The 12,009-nt window shown below is 52.4% G+C and overlaps 1 protein-coding gene across 4 annotated transcripts in view; it reads left to right on the plus strand.

The window, feature by feature from the left end:
* ALPK3 (alpha kinase 3) overlaps positions 1 to 11,966 on the plus strand; it is a 32,533-nt gene extending 20,567 nt beyond the window's left edge. For all 4 annotated transcript variants that reach the window (XM_005521704.3, XM_014251150.2, XM_014251151.2 and 1 more), the window contains 10 exons: positions 313 to 1,333; positions 4,413 to 6,249; positions 7,140 to 7,287; positions 8,301 to 8,428; positions 8,695 to 8,730; positions 8,847 to 9,121; positions 9,447 to 9,535; positions 9,753 to 9,970; positions 10,149 to 10,197; positions 10,366 to 11,966. In XM_005521704.3, coding sequence (XP_005521761.2) covers positions 313 to 1,333; positions 4,413 to 6,249; positions 7,140 to 7,287; positions 8,301 to 8,428; positions 8,695 to 8,730; positions 8,847 to 9,121; positions 9,447 to 9,535; positions 9,753 to 9,970; positions 10,149 to 10,197; positions 10,366 to 10,687 — 4,123 coding nt within the window. In that variant the 3' untranslated portion in view covers positions 10,688 to 11,966. The remainder of the gene's footprint in view (positions 1 to 312; positions 1,334 to 4,412; positions 6,250 to 7,139; positions 7,288 to 8,300; positions 8,429 to 8,694; positions 8,731 to 8,846; positions 9,122 to 9,446; positions 9,536 to 9,752; positions 9,971 to 10,148; positions 10,198 to 10,365) is intronic.
* Positions 11,967 to 12,009: the final 43 nt, after the last annotated feature.

Consider the following 12,009-nt stretch of genomic DNA (forward strand, 5'->3'; position numbering starts at 1 on the left):
GGAAAAGATTCTGCAGAGACCAAGAACAGTTGGGAAACCTGGTGCTGCCTGTTCCTCCTCTGTCATAGCCCTCATACCAGAGTTACAGCCCAGGGTGGAGCTAGAACAAATTTATCATCAAACTTGCTTGTCTGTTAGTGCAGAGTGCAGGCAGAGCCAGGGAGGGAGGCCAGCCCAAGGCCTCCAGATGTTCTGTGGGCACCTCATGGGCCACATCTTCTGGACTGTGTGGAGCAAGAAGTAGGAGAGCATGAGTCCAGGAGGCATCCTGAGGAGGATGGGTAGGTCTCACACACAGCTTTTGATTTCCAGGTGCCGAGAAGAGGATGCAGGCATTTACCAGGCCTCAGCTAGAAATAACAAAGGCATCGTGTCCTGCTCTGGTGTGCTGGAAGTGGGAACCATGACAGAGTTCAAAATCCATCAGAAGTGGTTTGACAAAATCAAGAGAAAAGCTGAAGAAAAGATGCAAGAAATAGAACAGGACAAGAAACGAGGAAAAGAAAATGTGGAAGTGGAGAAATTGCAAGGAATGAGCCCTGAACGGCTCCAGAGGAAGCGAAGGCTGGCTAGAGATCAGAATCTCCAGACAGGAGACTCTTCATGGGAGAAGGAAGACGCAGCAAAAGTGCATGTCGCAGATTCACAGTCCAGGTTACCCAAGGATATTGCTGAGACAAAGGAGCAGGCACTCAGTGCGGTGCCAGGCTTCCCAAACCAACTGGTGACACCTCTGAAAGCAGAGGTGACCACCAATGGAGACGCCACTTTGGAAAGTGGGGAGGAGAATGGGAACAGCTTTCTCACGTATATCTATGAGACAGTGGAGGACTTGGCGACTAAGCCAGGGGTGAAAGACTCTGCAGCTAAAAAGAAAAAGAAGGTAGAGGCTCCTTCAGCAGCATCACAGGAAGTTTCTAAGCAAGAAGAAAGTGGGAGAGACAGGGCCAATCCATCTTCAAATCCCAGGTTTGCTCCTCCTGTCCCCTTACGCAGAAATGCACGTTTGAGGGCAACAAGTGATCAAGAAGCGGAAACCAGTCCAAAACTCAAAGAGCCTGGGAAAGCTGTGAAACAGGACATTAAACCTAACGATGACGTGCACTTCTCTTTAAAGGACATGTATTTTGATAAGCAAGTGAAGCCAGCGGCAGGGAAGGAGGAGGTGGGAGCCAAGGATGAGGCCAGGAGTGAGGCTGCCCTGCAGCCTGTGGCAGTCAGCAGACAGACAGAGGATGCTCCATTGGCCTCTGAGGTGTTGGAGGCAGGACCTGTGCTGTCCGAGGGCCAGAGAGGCCAGCAGCAAGAACAGAAGTTGGAGGGAAACAAAGAGGTAACTAGGAGAGACAACAGCCAACACAGGGGTGGCAACAAGAAAATATCTGTGCTGCGCATTTGTGTTGTGGCACTGGGCCTGGGAGGCTGCGTGTACACCATGGGATCTGCTGCCCAGGCTCTGCAGGTCTCCACTGGTGAAAGCACACACAGAAGGGCTTTTTTGATTTTGTGAGCCCAGTCAGCAGAGCTTCCACCCTATCTCCAAGCAAATGTCAGGTGGTGAGAGATGTAAGTTGGGGCCATTTGAGCAGCTGGTCTCGGTGGCCTGGGGTTCTCCAGTTTAATTGGCAGGCTGACCTCATGCGAAATGTTTTCAATTGGCAGGGAGCACTGAATGGGTGGGTATTTATAGCTGGGAGAGGGTGCCTTGTGATGGCATCTGTTCAGTTTAACAAGGGTGTTTTAGTTAATGAGCCCCCCATGCAGATGAGGTACCATGTGAGCTGCACCCTCAGGGCCTCGAGTTTTGTTTAGTTCAACATGTATACAGTAGGTCTGGGCTATTTTTTTTGGCCCATCCCTGTTGGAAAATCTTTGTTGGGAGATTCAGTGTGGTGCTGACAAAGTACCAGGGCACAGCACCTGCTTCTGACCCTCTTTTAGTCAACTGCTATTTTTGTCACCTAACCTGAAGTATTTGCCATGAAAATATTAGACTGGACGCTACCAGACTTATTTTTCCCCCATTTTTCTTCAATGACCCCTTCTGTCATAAAAGGTTCTCTGAGTCCAGTTTGCAGGTGCTATCAGGATTTGGAGTTTGGGCTGTGGTAAGTACGTGCTTTCAGAACAGACAAGGCTCCAGGCACAGCACCTCTCGCTTGGTAGGTAACGCACATATTTCAGAACGTGGAAAAACCCACAATACATAAGGGACTGATGGGTGCTCCAGTCGAAAAAAAAGTCCTTTCTTCCTCTCTTAAATTTCTTTAGTCATTGGTGGGTACAGCTTTGCTGGTAAGAACTTGCTGTGTTATGCAGAGTACCCCTGGTTTCTGGCCTTGCTCCTTCTGGCCCAGTGCTGTGAACTTGTCTTCAACCTGACCCACCAGTACCACATACTGCTGCAGAAATTATTGCTGTTCAGGCCAGCCCATGGCAATGCCATTTGTTTCTCCCTTCTCTGCTTATTTTAACCCCTCTCGCTCTCAAAGAGGATGGAAAAATGCTGTTGTGCAGCAGCCAGGCTTGGGCTGTTATCCCTGAGACTTTGATGTGTATCAAGGTTTTTTTTCTCTTTAAAAGCCCCACTCACAGAGGGAAACCCATGACTTGTCAGCTGGTATGCCTTTGAGGAGACAAAAGGGAATGCTTCTGATTTGAATTTGAATCCTTCAGCTTGTCGGTGCTGCTGAGGAAAATCCTTAAGCTTTTGTGAGAGCAAATAAGCTGATTTAAAGGTATTTAAGGCTGATTCCAGGCATGTTTCAGAATATTTTTAGCCCCCAGGACAGGGGTTACTTGTCTTTTTCTTTCTTATTCTTTCTCTTAAACAAGAAAGGTCATAGCATGAGTGTTTTCCTAGCTTTGGGACAGAGCTGGGCCTTATGCTCATGACTTCTCTTCTGAACTGGATTTATCTGTAACAAAATGCCAGACTGTAGCCAGGCTCTGAACATCCTCCACTACAAGAACAGAGAAGAAACTAGATTTGCATGGTAATCACTCTGGCCTAAATTTTAAACTGATAATTTGATTATATTTCTTGTATTTTATGGGTAGGAACGGCCTCTAATGGTTCTTCCACCGCCCCAGCCCTTCAATACTCCTGTTGCCCTGACAATTAGAGAAGGACTGTGGACAAGGGCATGGAGTAACAGGACAAGAAGGAATGGCTTTCCATTGTTAGAGGGCAGGGTCAGATGGGATATTGGGAAGAAATTCTTGGCTCAGAGGGTGGTGAGGCCCTGGTACAGGTTGCCCAGAGAAGATGTGGCTGCCCCATTCCAGGAAGTGTTGCAGGCCAGGTTGGACAGGTCTTGGAGCAACCTGAAATAGTGGAAGGTGTTCTTGCCCATGGCAGGGATTGGAATGAGACGGGCTTTAAGGTCCCATCCAACACAAACCATTCTATGATTCCTTTATTTGCTTGGGAAGGGGCTTGCTGAGAGAATTGTGCTATCTTTCCTCTTTTCCTCAAGCTACCAAATGAAGCAAAAGCAGCACAAAATAGAGGTCTGAGTGCCACAACCTTCCCTTCCCATGGCGTTCGTTTTGGGGGGCTTAACACTCAAGTCAGGGACCTGAGGAGAAAATCCTTGGTAGCAGATCCTCCAGGGTGGAAGGGGGACCCGTTGAGTGCATGCCCTGTCCCTGTGCCATTGTGCTGGTGATGCTCACAGAGCATCAGCCAGGCAGAGCGTGTAGCACGGCATTGCTGCGTCCCCTACAAAAATGCTCCTTGGCTGGAGGATTTTGGCATCTCTCCTTGAGATGAAGCTTGGCCATCACAGCAGGCAGCTTGCTGACACGTTCGCTGGGTGCAGCTGCAGTCAGAAACATTTGAGCTTCCCCAACGTCAGAGAAACAGAATGGTTGAATAGTGCTGATAATGTCAGGGTGTACAGTTTCGCTGTAAATCATTTGGGCAGCCTCATCCTGATAGTCTGTGACATGCCAGCTGCCCCATCTCACAGTGGAGATAAGGGAGCACTCAGTCTTTAAAAACATCAAGGGAATTATGCAAGGTGTCAGCAGTGGCTGGTGAAAATGGGAAAGTTTCACTCTTTGGGAAGGCGCTGAGTCAGAGGAGGTTGGATTAAGAGCCCTTGAAGGATTTAGAAAGGTGGATCTCTTGCCTCTGTGCACAGCAAGGGTGTTGAAAGGCAGAAGGGCTGGAGCTGATTAAAAGAAGAAACATTTTGTACAGCCTGACAGGTGGGACCTACTACTGTGGGATGATGGTGAAACCAGAAGACCTGGATGACAGAGTAATACTGGTATCAGGGTAATTCCCATGATTCAAGAAGAAGTTGGGCAGTGCCATATGATACAGATGGACCACAAGTACGACTGCTCAGACCCAGGCAGTAATGTGATGCTAATTTCCCTTTTTTTTTTTTTTTTTTAATTAGGGTGCAGCGAGAGTTGGACAGTCTCTTGGTGACCTAAAGCATCCAGTGTGTAGTCCAACCAAAGAAACCAGTCAGCAAGACAGTAAGCTAGAGGAGGTCAGGAAAGAGGTGCCTGTTTGCCAGGAAACCAGGGGGGCTGTGAAAAGGATAAACCCTCGGTTTAGGCCTGAGGAGCCACCAAAGCCACCAGCACCTTCTCCAGACCATGTACAGTCTGGAAAGGAGCACCCAACCCCCAGGAAACAGGCAGAAAGACATTCCCGTGCTCTTGAGGACAGAGAGACTCAGCAAGGACTGCTAAATCAAGAGAACAAAAGCCAAGGTGAGGAAGAGTCATTGCTAAAAAATTTGACTCTTCCAGAAGCTGGAGAAGACACTCCTCTTGAACAAATTCCATGTCAGACAGTCAAGGATGGGAAGAGGAAAGAGGCAGGGGCAGAGCTGTCTGGGAGCCATCCTGGTGTGAGGACAGGAGGGAGCGATGCAGCAGAGCCATGTCCTGGGGCTGTGCACAGGCAGGCAGGAGGGACACCTTTGGGCCATCAGAACACCGAAATGACAGCTCCTGCTGCAGTTCCTCTTTCCAAGGAAGAGCTGCTTCCTGCTCCTGCAGTGAGGCCATCAGGGGCTCAGGAGGCAGTGCTGGCAGCTTCTGGAAGCCCAGGGATAGAGGCTACTGCAGGAGAGGTCCTGTCTGGAGCCCAGCTGCTGCCTCCTGTGAGTGGAGAAACAGAAATCACCGTGACAGATGGATCAGCCCCACAAGAGGTGTTTTCAGCCGTCACGTTAGAGGAGGAGAATGCCAAGCCAGTGCCCATGGGACCTCAGGGGAAGGAGGGAGGACTCCTGACAGCCACAGCTCCATGCCAGGAACCAGTAGCATCTTCAGGGACTTGGGAAGGAGCCTCTGAGGTTCAGCCACAGGCACCGCTGGTCCTTCCCGGCTCAGAGAGATCTCAGGAGATGTCTTTGGAGGAAAAAATGCAGCACAAAAACCTGGTTTCCTCCTTGAAGAACTACCTGCTGCTACTTCTAAAAATGTCAGATAGCAGTAAGGATGCCACAAAAGGGGACACTGACTCTGGGGACAAGGAGCAGACAAATGCAGGGGAAGGCATGATCCCAGAAATAGGCATTGCTGGCCTTAGCCCTCGCACCTCAAGGAAAGTTTTGGAAAAAGTACAAAACAACCAGCTCTTCCAGACAGCAGAGAACTTGCCTCTGACCCCCAGGACATCCAGACGGATCACAGGAATGATTAATGAGGAGTTCGTTACCAGCAAGGAGATGCTGGCTTGCAGGCCTGTACCACCGAAGAGACGCACCTGGGGGGCTCCCGAGGCCGAGGGGCCACCCCCGCTCTCAGTGCCTTCCATCGTGGTGGGCAGCATGCCCACAGCAGGAGTGGCTCCTCACCTTTCTGATTTGCCTCCAGTGAGCTCTGAAGAGAGCCCTGCTGACCCTCTGGCAGTGTTACCTTGTGCCACACCAGAAGAGCTTGCTTTGGGGGCCCGGCGCAAAATATACCTGCCAAAACCAAAACAGGTGGGGGTGGAAGAGGAGGCAACCCCAGAGAGCCTGGGGCACACAAGAAGCCCGCCTGTTTCACCACGGCAGTCCAGAAAGAATGCGTCCCTGTTGCATTCTCCTGCCCTGGCTCCATCCTCTCCCTCAGAGCAGTGCTCTCCAACACTCATGAGGAAGATGGCCACGTTGGAGGTGCCTAAACTGTACAAGGAGCCTGCAGGTGACACCAGTGGTGATGAAGAGGTCCCTGGATATGCTAAGCCAGAAGCACAGCCAGCAGACTCCCAGAAAACAAACAACCCATTTAAAGGTGAGGGAAGAGAGGATCCCCATGAAGCACATCCCCATGTTGCCTACAAAGGGAGCCAGTGATAGTCAGCTGGGGCCACATGGGTTTTGTGCATTTGTTTTCAATCAGCATTTCAGACAGGGTTTTCAGCATCAGCCTTTGGCTGTGTGAAAGCTAAAGGTCTCCCCCAAGACTTCTATCCCAGTGCAGGGAGGGATGAGGAATGCAAGAGGCAGCAGCTCTTACACTGGCTGTGTCCACAGCCTGGGCTTTCCCAGCCCCAGGGATCATAGAATCCTCTTGGTTTCGGTCTCTGTGTTCTGGTCTTCATCAGGGCTGATGCTGGTTGGGGATCCTGAGTTACCTGGTTGAGTGGAAGGTGTTCCTCCTATGGCAAGAGGGTTGGAATGAGATGGTCTTTAAAGTCCCTTTGAACGCAAACTGTGATTGTATGATTCAGTGGGTTTCACAGGGTGCACATTCTTCTTCCACATCTGTGGACAATGCTAATTTGATTCCTCATGGCATCAAATTTAAAAAGGCATCCTGGAGTTGAAGGAACCAGGTGATACTCTAACAGGAATCAGCATTCTTGAAAAGTAAGGGTAACTATGATAAATCCCTACTTCAGCAGATGAATGCTTCTTCCAATATTCCATAGTGTTTTTCTGCCTTTCCTCCGGCCAAGCCTCACTGGGTTTTGCAGTGCTGCGCTGTTGAACAAATTTGTACCACTTGCATGCCATCTATTTATCCCAGTGGAGCTCTGAGACCTTCCCTGGGAAGGCAATGTGACACGTGCTGTACGTGTGATACCCAAAGCCCTGAGCAGCAGCATGGGCATAGGCTGGCCTGTCCTGCGGCTAGCACTCTGTGTCTCACCACCTATCTCTGTGCACCCTGTCCTTTAGCTCCACAGGTGGTCCGTAAGATCAGGGCAGAACAATTTTCTGATGCATCAGGAAACCTGAAACTTTGGTGCCAGTTCTTCAATATATTGAGCGATTCTAAGCTGACGTGGTATAAGGACGAGATCCCCGTCGCTGAAGCCCAAAGGAGGTAACCTGTTAGCTCCGTGGCAATGCAGTCCTTGTTGTCACCTGTCACATCCTGCTCCTTGCCTTGACTGGGGTGAAGGTTCCCCTCTTGCTAAGGCAGCATGGGAAGCTCATGGCACAGTACATTGAGAACTTCATCATATCAGTGCCCACAGAGGGCAGGATTGCCCAGATGAGGAATTGCTGCCAAATTTATCTTATTGATTCTCCATCTGGAGTGTCTGCTTTGGGTACCCAAACCTTGGGGAGGGTAGAGAAGGTATTATGCCCATCACAGAAATCAAGAGCTGGATGTGAACTATGAAACTGTCACCGCAAAGGATCCATGTGAGGGTGGCAGCCTGCTAGCAGTGCTGGAAAGGTCTTCTGTGCAACAACCACTGGGAAAAAGCAGCTCTGGCTGTGCCCTGTCTACCCCTTGGCACTGCCCCTGTGCAGGGAGAGTATATTCAGACAGCTGGGTGGCTGGTTGTATCCTTTGGGTCTACTGTGGAGAGCAACTTGTTCTCAAGCCCAGAGGATTTGTGTAGGAACATCATCCACATCAGTTAGGATTTGCCTGATGCCATTGGTGCCCCCTGAGCTCCCTTTATAATGAGTCAACAGTAAGTTAGGTGATTCTGGGGCAAAAATTGTCTCCTGGGGCAGATGGGCAGGAGTGGCCATTGCTTTCCAGCAGACCAGAACAAAGCCTGCTCAGCCAGTGGGTCTCAGGATGAGGGTCCCACCTCTTCCCTCTATGAAGCCCTGACCCAGCCTCATGCAGGGGCAAGTACCTTTATCAGTCTGTAGCCCAATCCTGGCCAGGTTTTGCACGGCTTGCCTGGAGGATAGGCATCTCTGTTAGGACAAACCACAGGGCAGATTCCTGGTGCCATGACATGGCTGGGCTGCCCTTGGGATGGCTTAGTTTGTAGCCTTCTTCCATTCCCCCAAGGGCAGTGCCTATCACAGGGCTCCTATGTGGCCCCCACCACCACATGAGAATGTGGCCATGCTCTGTTTTTTTTCCAGTGCTGGTGATGAGGGCCAGGCAGCTTTGGCTGTTGTGCAGGCTTCCCAGAAGGATTGCGGAGTCTATCGGTGTGTGATCAGCAACGAGTATGGCACCAATTCCACAGATTTCCTGCTCAGCCCAGAAGGTGAGAAGCCCTCAGCAGCCTCTCACAGCTTTCTGGGTGTGCCATGGGGTGGTGTGGCCAACTGCGGAGAGGGCTTGGTGCCAGGCTGCAGCATTGGCACATTCTGTAACAGCAGCTCTGTGAGGTGTGTGGACTCTGCATGCCAGCTGATTCCCACCATCCTATCTGCCATCCCTAGTTGTGCAAGTGCACAGGGCAAGGTGGGATCCTGGCAGGACAGGATCCTGGCAGCACCTTGACACCTCTTTGGTTTCTGTCTCCTCTAGTGTTGTCAGGATTTGTCCTGCGGGAAGAGATCGAAGGTAAGGGCCACATGATGAGCTGTGATCTGCCCCTTCCTGAGTGGGGCAGGCAGCTCTGGGGCAGAAGCAGGACGTGCCCATGTTGTCCCTGTCTCACCAGCTCTTCCCCCCACCAGCTGGAGAGGAGATCGAGATGACACCCATGGTGTTTGCCAAGGGTTTGGCTGATGCAGGCTATTGGGGGGATAAGCTCTTCGGGCGTGTGGTGAGCGAGGACATGGAAGTGGGTGCTGGTTTCCTGCGCAAAGCCTGCCGTGCCAGAGCCATTTACGGCCTGGAGCCTGTCTTTGAGTCCGGCCACACCTGTGTCATCAAAGTGCACAATTTCATCGTCTTTGGGACCAAGAATGAGAACAGCCTTATCGAGAAGAACTATGATATCACCATCCAGGTGGGCATTGTTGTGGGCCACCATCCACCTTTCTCCCTCCCACCTTCCCCACCTGTGTGTGAGTTGGTCCTCAGACAGCCCCCAGCTCTGTGCCCACTTTTGCTATTTCCTTTCACTTTTGGAATGCTCTGGAGTGGTCTAGCTAGGGGGCTGGACGTGTCCTTGCCATTCTTGGCTTCAGCACTTCGGTCTGAGCAACATGGAGCTTCTCAGGACTTTCCCACCACCCTTTGATCACCAGGACAGAGAAACAATTGGCAGTGGTCCCAGGGAGGCATTGGTGCAAGATGGGACAGGTTCTTGACTCTTCCTTTTGCACTTCCAGGAATGTAAAGTCCAAAACTCCAGCCGTGAGTACTGCAAGATCTTTGCTGCTGAGGCACGAGCCGTCCCGGATTTTGGAGCAGTGCCTGAGTAAGTGATGTGCTGCAGCTCCACTGGCTTGATGCCCTGGCAGAGCACTGCAGGGGACCTGTGGGTGATGGGGCATTCCAAAGGCAGTGCACTCTACTCCCACAAATGGAAGGGATATTGGGAGGAAGGCGAAAGCCAGGGTTGCAGACCATGGTGTGAATCTCCACTTGCAGAGGAGGGAGAGCTCACCACATTGACTTTGTGAACTCCCATGCAGGATAATTCCTCTGTACCTGATTTATCGTCCAGCCAACAACATCCCTTATGCCACAATGGAGGAGGATCTCGGCAGGCCCTGCGAGCAGTACTGTGTCACTGAGAAGGATGGCACTTTGGTGGCACGAGGCACCTCAGAGATTGTGCTCAAATGCTGCACATTCCAGCATTGGGTTTACCAGTGGACAAATGGAAACATCCTTGTGACTGACATGGAAGGTAAAGGGATCTCCTGTGTGGTGCCCATGGCCTGTTGCCACCCTCCAGCCTGGGAAAGGAAGAAAAGCCCCAGGCTTGTCCTCCTGCCTCTTTCTTTCCCCCATGCCCTCTACCCAGGGCAATGACCTGCCCTTGGTGCTAGTGGCTGTCCTTCTCTGGTTGTCCTCTTAAATTACAGGAGTGGGCTGGAAGTTGACCAATGTGCGGATCGCTACCAACCTGAAAGGGTGAGTGATTTCCAGCTCTGGAGCAGGGTGGGCCTGGCTGTCCCCAGCTCTGCCACTTACCTGACAAGGGCAATGGTGATAACCGTGGTCAGGCTCCATCCTTGCCTCCCTGCTCTGCTGGAACATCTCCTAGTGCAAAGCAGGAGCTGAGGATAACTCTGTTGGCAGGTACCAGGGGCTGAAGGAGAGCTGCTTCCCCTCGCTGCTGGAGCAGTTCCCGGCTGCTCACAAGTGCAATCATTACTGCAGCATCCTGGGCCTGAAGATGCTGGAGCCAGCCAAGCCCAAGGGCTCCAAGAGTCCCTGCCTGGGCAGGAAGTCTGCCCAGTCCAGCCCCCAGCTCCAGAAGAAGGTGCTGACAAGTCCTCAGGGCACCCGCAAGGCTTCTGTGAGCCCCAAGAGCACCCGGAGAGCTGCAGAAACAGGGGAGGCCCCAACAGCCTGCAAACCCAGGTCAGGAGAGAGCAACAGAGCTGGCTGCCCACAGTAGTCAGAGCTGCTGCAGCTGAGATTCTTGCTCTGGCCCCCAGGCTGGGCCCAGCACGTGACCAGTGCAGGATGGGGAGACCCTGGCAGTGGCCTTCTCCGTGGGGCTCCTGTCTGGCCTGCAGCGCTTGCATTGTGTGGTGTGTGCTAAATGTGAGTGGCTGGGCCAGGGCCTTGGGGGCTCTGAGCCACAGGCCACCTCCCCAGTACCTCTACAGGAGTTGCTGCTGCAGCCTGTGGGGCCCTGTGCCTCTCCACGCTCAGACTCGCTTTCCTCTCTCAACTTTCCATAGGCCTTCCTTAAGGCAGGGGCAGAGCTTCTCCCTTGGGCTTTGCAGGCACCATGTCCTTGCTTGGCTCCCCAGCAAACTAGGAGTCTTGGACACTCTCCTGGCTCCCAGCACCTCATGTCCCTCTGTGTCCCCATAAAGTGACCAGGCCAAGCCTTGCCAGCGCTGTCAAGGATGAGAACCCTACCAGTGCCCAGGCAGTCCCCTGTGCCCTGGCAAACCCTTTTTCCTGCAGAGGGTTCTAGCAGTCACTTCAGGGCTCCTCTGCTATGGTGTGGGGCTCTGGGGTGTTGGCTGGTTCCAGGGTGGGGTGTTTGCACTGGTACCAGCAGCTGCATAGGGATGGGGTTTTGCACCCCTGCTTCCTGTTTCCTGGGGAAGTTTCCCACCCCGTTGCTGGGTGGCTGCTGAGGGCATGCTGCTCTGGATGGGGGCCAGTGCTAGGGTAAGCTACCTAGATGCTCTACCTCACATGGGATACCTGGGAGCAGGACAAAGGGTGACTATCAGGCTCTGTCTAGGCACATGGGGGTGTCTGGCCCACAGGACTCCCTGCTCCTTGCCCCCATGCTGTACATAGACCCTGTATGCCCTACCCCACAGCACAATCTGGTGCTCAGCATCACCCCTGCTTGGCACGTGCTGGACTCCAGCAACAGTTGGCAGTACCCACTCCAAATCCTGCTTCCCCTGGCTCAAGGCAGTGATGGACAGGCACAGGAGCCATCTGCTCCATCACCCTGCAGAGCATCCCCTTCCTCAGTGCGTAGCAGGAGGGTGCTGGGTGCCAGTGACACCACCCTGCAGGGTGGGGTCCCAAGCAGTGGCTCAGTGCAGCCTGATGGAGAGGAGAGGCCAGGCTGGGAGCCTGGCATGCTCTGGGCTCCTGATCCTTTGTCACTGGGTAACTGTAAAATTTCGATGTATATAACATGGCTGCGTTGGCGACTGGGTGCTCTCGAGTGCAATAAAGAGAGAAGGACTGGCCTGTTCCCTGGCACTGTGGTCCATCTAGGAGAGGTGCACCCAAGCACAG

Source organism: Pseudopodoces humilis, chromosome 16, assembly GCF_049639895.1.
Source record: "Pseudopodoces humilis isolate 2021_Gansu_Grassland_sample_001 chromosome 16, ASM4963989v1, whole genome shotgun sequence".
NCBI classification, from domain to species: Eukaryota; Metazoa; Chordata; class Aves; order Passeriformes; family Paridae; genus Pseudopodoces; species Pseudopodoces humilis.